Raw genomic sequence first — 9,986 nt, forward strand, 5'->3', positions numbered from 1 at the left:
CGTTTAGTATAAGGAAAATAATTTTTTCTTCATAAACAGCAGTGACATTATGTAAACAAACTAGCATTTAAAGGGTTAAAATCCTGAAATTTATTAAATTAGTTTTTTGTAGTTATGAACATAACTGATGTTGCTCAAATATTTTTAATGACCATTTTTGACGCATTTGTAAGTGTAACTGTTATAATGATGCACACGGGTTAATAATAATAATAATAATGCAGTGAAAACACCAATAATTTAACAGCGAAATACTTGAAGGTGTTATGTTTGTATTAATATTCTGTTAAATGCACATATCTATTAGTTCCTGCTGTCCTACTGAAACTATTTTATCAAACCACAGTTCCTGCCATTTATAATAGCAGTAAACGGCTCAAAACTGTGTTGTGTTGCTCCTCCTGAAGCAATAAATCCTCTTTAACTGTGGTAAGAAACATGGTCTTTACCTTGGTGATGGCAGTGAAGACCTTCTCCAGAATGGCGTTGGGCTGAGCTTTCTGCGGCCCGTTGGCCTGGATTTTCAGACCTAGTGCACATGGCCTTGCAATAAACCTAAAACAACCAATAACAAAGAACGCTTTATTAGATTTATATCTTGTAATATCAATGCCTGCCAACTTAATTCCGAAATACAGGCTGCATTAAAAATCAATATTCAAAGGGAACCTCTGAGGTAAATCAGCGGGTGGCTAAAGAAATCCTCCTGTGTGCAATCACTGCGGCAGTCTTGCCGAATCTTCAGAGACGGCGCGTTAAACCTCACAGGCCAGCTGTACACATTTGGCTTTTCTGCAGCTGACTGGCTGCTTTTGCGAAGCTCTGATAAACATCGGTGTATTAGGAAATAAACAGCTGCTGATCAGACAGACTGCATTACAGTTGGTATTGTTATGCTAATGTGACTCTACTTGTCGATCTGATAATGAGAATGTTAAAAAAGAACAACAACCAGAAGAAACATTTCATGGGTCATTGCTACTATGCAGTCCATTTTCATATCCTTGTCTTAATCTAAGTACCAAACTCACTGTTTATGAAAGTCATATTTCGTTTATCACAATAGCAATATAAAATGTTAAACTACTAAAATATTTCAAACAAACATTAGAAAATAGTGCTTATTTGTTAATCATTTAATAGATTCTTCTCTTTACAACCTGTTCCTAAAAATATGTTCCAAGTAGGGATGTAACGATTCACTCATGATCCCGATTTTTATTTATTTTTTTAACAAAATGAGATTTAAGACAAGTGATCAATTAAATGTGTCCTTTTATTATTGTTTGGACAAAATGCTCCACATTTCTTTGTGAAATTGAAACATACTAATACAGCACTTGCATATCATTGCTCTTTTGTTGGTTTCGATTGCTTCTAATCTCCTCATTTGTAAGTTGCTTTGGATAAAAGTGTATACTAAATAACAAAATTGAAATATAATGTAAACGTAGCCTAAATAACTAAACTATATTGAAACAAATCAAATAAATAAGTAAAACAAATGAAATAAATCTCTTCATATAATCAAAATAAGGCTTTGTCTGTGCTCTTTCCATTTACAATTAGAGGCAACCACTGCATTTTAATCATGATCCAAAGATGCTGCATACATGAGCAGTTTTTAATCTAAGTTAGATTGTCTAATTTCAAAATTTGCATGAAACCGAAACAGCAGACGAGCTGAATGAGACGCAGGTTCACTCTCTGCCAGCAGGTGGCGCTTAAAGCATTTCCTTGGTTTCCGCTGTAAACAAAGCAGCACTGCACTTATGAACTTTAATATGTATTATACAGAGGCAAGTGATGTTCCCCTCAGACATACATTCATATAAACTCTAACTGAATCCTGATTTGTTTAGCATCTCAACTGATTTGAATCATCACATATATTAATTGATTTTCAACCGGCTCGCCGTTAATCGTTTCATCCCTAGTTCCAAGAACATTTTTAGTTATAAAAACATTATTTCTGAATGTTCTCTGAACGTTTTGACGTCTACATGTAAGCGAACTCAATCTAGCAGTGGCTAACTCTTTATTTACATCCTCTTCATTTTCTAGTTGTTGTGTAAATAAGCTATAATTAAAGGAAAATTGTTTGTTTTGAAAATAGGCTCATTTTACAACTCCCCAAGAGTTTAATGGTTGAGTTTTACCATTTTCGAATGCATTCAGCCGATCTCTGGGTCTGGCGGTAGCACTTTAGCTTAGCTTAGCATAGATCATTGAATCGGATTAGACCATTAGCATCTCGCTCAAAAATGACCAAAGATTTTCGAAATAATTGCGCCTGCTGCACACACGGTACGGCAGCAAAGTTCCTTGATTATTACGCCGGAATGAGAGCATAGTTCCTAGCCATATCGGCCTAGAAAATCGCAACTTTTCATTTTTCATCAGTCTTAGTACACGATGTAACTACAGAAGAGTCAAGTTTTTAATAGCAAAAATATCGAAACTCTGGTCATTTTTGAGCGAGATGCTAATGGTCTAATCCGATTCAATGATCTATGCTAAGCTAAGCTAAAAGTGTTACCGCCAGACCCAGAGATCGGCTCAAAAATTGTAAAACTCAACCGTTTAACTCTTGAGGAGTTGGAAAATGAGCCTATTTTCAAAAAAAGTATAAAATAATAAGTGTCTTCGCTTGATCAGAGCATATTTCTAAGGCTTTGTCCAAATACCCACACTTGCGGTCTTGGCCACTTGAGAGCGTGTGCGCACAGGAAGTAAGTGCGCAAGACTCTCCCAGGTCTTAAAAACAGCAAAGCGCAGTGCCCTTAACACACACTAAACCCACACTATGTAAGGCTAAGTGTATCCCATCATGCATCGTGATCTGGAAATAAATCGTGAGACTTTTTGCCGAGATCTTGCGAGAGGTCACAGAAACATTTCCAATGTAAGTTAAATATGAATAATAATTAGATATTTCAAATTATTTGGTAGAAAAACTGTATTTTTACGTTTTATTGGTGCAAAGATGAGTACTGGTGATATTTATTTTGTACAACATTTGCAATAGCTTTTTATCATTTAATTAGAAGCACCACAAATGAAAATTATGTCATGTTATAGGGACTACTGAACAGACATTTAGAAGTTGATTTTAAAATGCAAAGTATTTAAAATTAAAATAAAGTTGTGTAAACGCTTGCATTTTTACAATACCATAAGTGTGTCCCATCAGGTAATGAAAAGTTCGACACACACTTGTGGTCTTCATCCTCACTTGAACACTTGGGCCAAACACAGGAAATATGTCATTTAAGTAGTCAAGTGGTCAAGTGCAAAGACTGCAAGTATGGGTATTTGGGCAAGGCCTGAAAGTCTGATATACACTTTTATATAAATACACTCAATTTTTTTGTTTTTGAACAGGTGCTTCAAAACATAAATGGCTAAGAATGTTTTAAATTGTTATTTTAATTCATAATATATTAAATTATTATTTTTTTATAATTTTAATAATTTTAAATTATTTTAATTCAGCAAGGCTGCTTTAAATTGCTACAGCTCAGGAATTTTAATTAAGGCTTTTATTATGTTGCAAAATATTTCTAATTCAAATAAATGATGTTATTTTGAACTTTGTATTTATCAAAAATATTAAGTATAAATAAAACAATGTTTTCAACACTGATAATCAGCCTATTAAAATGATTTGTGAAGGATCATGTGACACTGTAGACATGAGAAACGATGCTAAAAATTCAGCTTTACATCACATGAATAAATTACATTTGAATAGAAAACTTTAATTTTATATTGTAATAATATTTCACAATATTATTGTTTTTAACTGTATTTTTAATCAAATAAATGCAGCCTTGGTAAACAAAGATACATCTCAAAGCTTAGAGATGAACTGGCATCTCAAGTCTGGGAAAGTAAGATGTCACAAGAATGGAAATGGAGGTTCTAATGAGCTTCTGCCATTTAATTAATAATCTCATCCAATTAAGAGCCCTCACATGAAGAAAATGCTGTAGAAATGATTCTTACATAAAGCTGAAGAGCTGCGATAAGGTTATGGGCGGCTGGATTGATTTGAGGCCTGTGCGCTGTTTGCTTTTGTGGGGCTGAAATGCCATAAATGGGCTGTTGCTCATCATAAAAATTTACAGCGATTGTGGAACGCAGGAGGATGGAAGAGGATGTTTGTACTTCAGATAATGTGTCCTCTTTCCACAGAGGAAGTCAAGTGATGCCACAGTGAAGACCACGAGATCTTTTATCAAGATGTTTCAGTTGAACACTGATAGCTTTTTATTATTCTGTAATGGTTTGTTATATGTATACTCATATCCTAAGGTTTCAGACGGTCCATTAAACACTATTAAACTATTAAACACAAACTCTGATAATAAAATATGTTTTAGCAGAACCGTCTTCCTCCCTAGACACAATCCCAGAGGAGACCCTGACAGTATATTTCACCTTCAAACTATGAAGACCAAAATTCAGCTGGAGAGATCTGAAGAACCCTGTCAGATGAAGGTGAAGAGCAGATGGTCTGTGGCATACATAAACACAAAACCTGACACTGTGCCGTCCCGCAGGGAATATGTCAAAACTGCTGCTTTCGTGACATTGAACGGCAACACATTTTCAGATGTCAAAACTCATAATAGCGCAAAATTAATGTCTAAGTTTCATAGCTCACTGGAAAGCATGATTTACTGTTGATATCAAGTGCACACTGACTGGTTTTATTATCTAATCTCAAGCATATGACAGCAATATAGGGGAGACCGGGGCTAGTTGTCACATGGGGAAGAGGCTATATGTCAGTAAGTAGTCAAAAGTCCAAACGCACAAAAGCTTGTTTCTCTAGCAGTGGCTTTGGTCTGTTGGATGCAAACCTAACACTGGTTCTGTAAAAAAAATTAGTTTTGATTATTTTGACTGTTCAAAAAGGTTTGGGTGCATCTCCCACTTTCATTTTTCCCTCACTTTTATTCATTCTCTATCACTTATGTTTCAACAACATAAAGTGCAAAAATAATGTGTCCAATATTTAATATACATATTTTTATAAATATAAATAAGAATTACACATTTTATTTTGTATATTATATTATAGTTTTTTTAGTGTTACTAGCTACTAACAGCACCTACTTAAAATGAAGAAAATTATGTTAAAATCTCAAATAATATATTTTCAATTCACATGAGCTGACATATCATGAGTATAATATAATATGAGTACATTTACCTAATTTATAATTACCTATATATACAAAAACTGAGGTCAATATTGTTTTTTTGTCTTTTACAGAAATTAATACATTTATTCAGCAAGGTTGTATTACAGTTTTTTACAATCACTTTGCTAATATTTTCAGAACCTTGATGTCATTTTTCACAACTCTAGACACAAAACTCACAACCAATGATCAAAATGCACATTTTTCAAAACTCTAACCCTTTTCTCAATTGCTTGGATACAATACACATAAAACTTAGATCATTTGTTCATTCAACAAAAATCACCTCTTCAATATGACACAACTTAACATCAAAGTACTACTATTTCAAAAGGCAATTCACACATTACATTTCAAATGAGTGTCTATTCATTTCCTAACAATGATCTAACTATCAATTGATACAACTGCTCAAAATGATAAGTAACTGTTGCATTACTCTTAATGCATAGTTGTATGGAAACAGACAAACAATCTTCCATGTTTAAATCATGAAAGTTTCAAGATACTGTAACGAGATTCATTGTCACCAATTAGCGTGGAGCATGAACCAATTAGACTACAATATCCATGGATGTAGCCTAATATTTTATCATAATGCTTCATCAGACACTGTGTCTATGGTCCCATATACTGCACCACCTTTTCAGACTATTTACAGTATTGACAGTACTGCACTGTATAGATGCAGGCCCTTGTAATTGCTTGTCCAATTCTGCCAACTCGTTACTGATGATTGAGTGCACATTGTGGAATGAGTATATAAAGAGTTGATTGGGATCCAATTGCAAGAGCATAGTGATACGTAACATGGAGCCAGCAGGTGATCCAGGTCACAATGGAGGTCAAGCAGTGGTGGGAGGAAGACGAGGAAGACATGTTGGTCAAAGGAATGGCAGGGGACAGGCACCCCTTCTGAGAGGTGGTCATGGGCCTCGTTTGAGAGGTGTGGGGGAACGTGGTAGAGGACAGGCACCCCTTCTGAGAGGTGGTCGTGGGCCTCGTTTGAGAGGTGTGGGGGAACGTGGTAGAGGACAGGCACCCCTTCTGAGAGGTGGTCGTGGGCCTCGTTTGAGAGGTGTGGGGGAACGTGGTAGAGGACAGGCACCCCTTCTGAGAGGTGGTCGTGGGCCTCGTTTGAGAGGTGTGGGGGAACGTGGTAGAGGACAGGCACCCCTTCTGAGAGGTGGTCGTGGGCCTCGTTTGAGAGGTGTGGGGGAACGTGGTAGAGGACAAGGCCACGGCCCAAGACAGCGGCAGCAACAGCATAGAGTGTCCAATGAAATTCGGGCAATAGTTGTAGACCATGTCATAAATCATGGCATGACAATGACTGAGGCGGCTACAATGATACAACCAAACCTCAGAAGGTCAACCGTGGCCTCAATCAGAACTTTCCGCAATGAGAACCGGTACGTTATCAGCATGCACTAAACATTATGCTACTCTCAATTGTCAAATGACTGCATACCAATGTGTATCACCGAATAGGTGATGTGACCAAGTGTCTTCTTACTCTAATGTCCCCTGTAGAATTGTGACCAGGCCAAATAGTGGAGGCAGAGGCAAAATTCTAACTGACCAACAAGAGCAGGCTGTGGTCGATTTGATTCGAGCCAGAAATGATATTCGCCTTACAGAAATTCGCCAGCATATCTTGGACAATGAAGACATGTTCAACAATGTGGGATCCATAAGTTTGCCGACTATTGCACACATACTGAAAAGGCACCAGGTATCTATAAAACAACTATACCGTGTGCCTTTCGAAAGAAATGCAGACAGAGTGAAGCAAATGAGGACTGAGTACGTTCAGGTAAGTTCAGTTTCAAGATGGCTGTTAAAAACATTCCCAAAAATTCTACATTGTACAATAATCTCTTTCCAAAATGTATTTTTAGAGGGTGATGGAGCTGGATGCTGATGATGACCATCACAAATTCATATATTTGGATGAGGCAGGTTTTAATCTGGTCAAAACAAGGAGGAGAGGTCGGAATTTCATTGGCCAGCGGGCAACCAACCAAGTACCTGGACAACGTGGGGCCAACATTATCATGTGTGCGGCTATATCAGATGATGGTGTGGTGGGATGCAGACCTCATATTGGACCATATAATGCAGCTCTCCTTCACCTTTCTTGATGAGCTCGATCAGGTTTGTAGAGCTGAAGGTGTGACCTATGTCATTGTGTGGGACAATGTCAGGTTCCATCATGCTCAAGTGGTGCAAGCATGGTTTCAGGCCCATGCACAATTTACCACCCTGTATTTACCCCCATACTCTCCCTTCCTTAACCCGACTGAAATTTTGCCAAATCCACAACACAGAGTTGATGACAATGTAGAAGTACAGTATTCACTCCTGTTTTGTTTCTTCCAGTACAAGCAAGTTGAGGAGCACTGCATTTGATGTTTTACAGTACTTTCTTTTCTATTTCATAGCTAATTACTGTATTTTTGCTTTGATCCAAATAAACCTATGTTGTGATTGTACTGTAGTGTTTTGCATCAATATATTACAAACTTTGTTCAATGATTCCACTGTGTCTGTAGTATTCTCTCTGCAGTACTTTTACAGAGATGTATTTACTGTACATGTAGTACCATAATGAAACCTGTATCACCTATTTTGTAATACAATATTTAATGATTGTACGAACAATGACACAGTGGAACTATCGGTTGTGTGTGGGTGATCTATAGTTACGTTTCAATGGTTTTTCACAGTAAATTTGTTTTTTGAACCAATGATTGCGCAAGATTTCTTTAAAGATGTGAATGCACAATGCAATATTTTGAACATTAGACAGCCTGTGGTACAAGTGATAACCGTTTTGAGTCTAGAGTTGTGAAAAATGACATCAAGTTTCTGAAAATAGTAGCAAAGTGATTGTAAAAAAAACTGTAAACTGACAGTAAAGATATTTGTAATTTTTTTTTATATTAATAATATATTTTAAATATTTCCATTTCAGAAAAATGCTGTTCTTTTGAACTTTCTATTCATCAAAGAATCCTGAAAAAAATACCACGTTTTCCTAAAATTATTTTTTTTTTATTATAAAAAAAAATTGTCACAATATTACCATTTTACTGTATTTTAGAATAAATAAAAGCAGCTTGGCGAGTATAATTTTTTTTTTTTTTATTATTAAAAATTATGTCAGAGTAGGTATGGCTGAAAAAGATGTGATGAACAGCAAAATGTAGGTCAAGAGACTCTTAAAAATGTAAGCCATGACGTTTCTTTTAAATGTTTGTAAATATTTTCAAACAAGATGACCCAAAATTCAGATTAATACAAGCATATCGCCAGTCATCAATAGGGTTACTGCATTTACATGACATTAACATATTAAACTCAATTTTGGCTTCATGGAGTTAATGTTTTCCTGTTTTTGTGCTAAAAATGACAGGTTCCCTTTGTGACAACTTACCCCATACAGTAGTGTTAGGAGTCAGTGGAGATCCTCAAACTTCAGATTTGGTATAAAAACAGAAATAGATGGCACACCTAAGAATGATCTACACATCAAAGAGAGGCACTGACCTACTTTCATCATAAATATTATTATTCCAGAAGATGGGCCATATTGGGTTCCTGTCATTGTCCTGATTCACACAAACCTGTCCCATCATCAGCTGAGGATGAACCCTGAGCGCATCTTCATCAGTGATGATGATGATGATGATGATGGTGGTGATGAAGATGTGACACGTACCTCTCAAACACCAGCCGGATCATAAACATGCAGAATGCTAAAGGACACGCCAGATACAGATCCTCTGCTTGTGGAAAGGTGGACTCGTCTGTGTTTTTTAAGTCAGCCCAGGTTACGTTGTGCGGGAGCCAGAACCTCTCGTTCCAGAACCACGCCAGGATCCCTGCCATTTCCAGCGGATCTGAAGTCTGATGTGCAGTCAGTGGCTTGCGACGCGGCTGATCTGTGCAGGTCCAGTGTGATGATGATGATGATGATGATGGAAGCGGCTGCGCTCTCTTCAATGTAGGGAAGTAGAACGCGGCTGACGCGCTCCTCCTCCGCGACGCTGATTGGTCCGTGCGCTTGTCAATCATAAAAGCGTCGTTTAAAGGAACAGTTCTTGATTTTTTAAAATTTATATATATATTCCTCTGTCGTTATTTACTCACCCTCAATTATGAACCAAAATGCACTTTTAACATACTATCTCTTGTATAACACTTGAGTGCATGAAAGATGGGTTCAAGTACTGCACGTGAACTAAAAACATTTTTTTTTAAATGCACAGATAATATGTTAAAAGCGCATTTTATTTTAAGACGTAGTAAAGAATAATTTTTAGTATATAAAGTACAAAATCAGTGTGCGAAAATAGAAGTACATTATGGAAGTGTAGGCTACTTTTATAACCTGTTTATAACCTGTTTCTCAGATATAAAATGTATTTTTTTGTTTACGATAGTACAAAGCATGTGTGATTAATATCGTTTTTATTATACTAGCTTTATTTTATAATTAAAATAGCTTTAGTTTTAGATTTAGATATGATTTTAGTTTCATTTTTACTCAGTTTGATGCGTACTTTTGTCATTTTTATGAGTTTTTCCTTTTAAATACTACTATTTAAGTTTAATTAACATTAACATTTGTAATTTTCGTTTAGTTCTATTTTCATTTAATATGCATATTTAATTAACAAAAATGATTCAAATAGTTTCAGTTATTAGCAATAGTTTTAGTTTTGTATTTATTAATGTTTTATTAGGCGACTGTGTTCTAACAAGAAA

At 36.0% G+C, this 9,986-nt stretch overlaps 1 protein-coding gene across 1 annotated transcript in view; it reads right to left on the reverse strand.

Annotated features, from left to right (window-relative positions):
• Nucleotides 1–9,204, reverse strand: part of cers6 (ceramide synthase 6) — a 40,665-nt gene extending 31,461 nt beyond the window's left edge. The window contains exons 1-2 of the mRNA XM_079426476.1: nt 8,938–9,204; nt 450–555 (exon numbers count right to left, since the gene is read on the reverse strand). Coding sequence (XP_079282602.1) covers nt 450–555; nt 8,938–9,107 — 276 coding nt within the window. The 5' untranslated portion in view covers nt 9,108–9,204. The remainder of the gene's footprint in view (nt 1–449; nt 556–8,937) is intronic.
• Between the last annotated feature and the right edge of the window lie 782 nt (nt 9,205–9,986).

Source organism: Barbus barbus, assembly GCF_936440315.1.
Source record: "Barbus barbus genome assembly, chromosome: 10".
Lineage (NCBI taxonomy): Eukaryota > Metazoa > Chordata > Actinopteri > Cypriniformes > Cyprinidae > Barbus > Barbus barbus.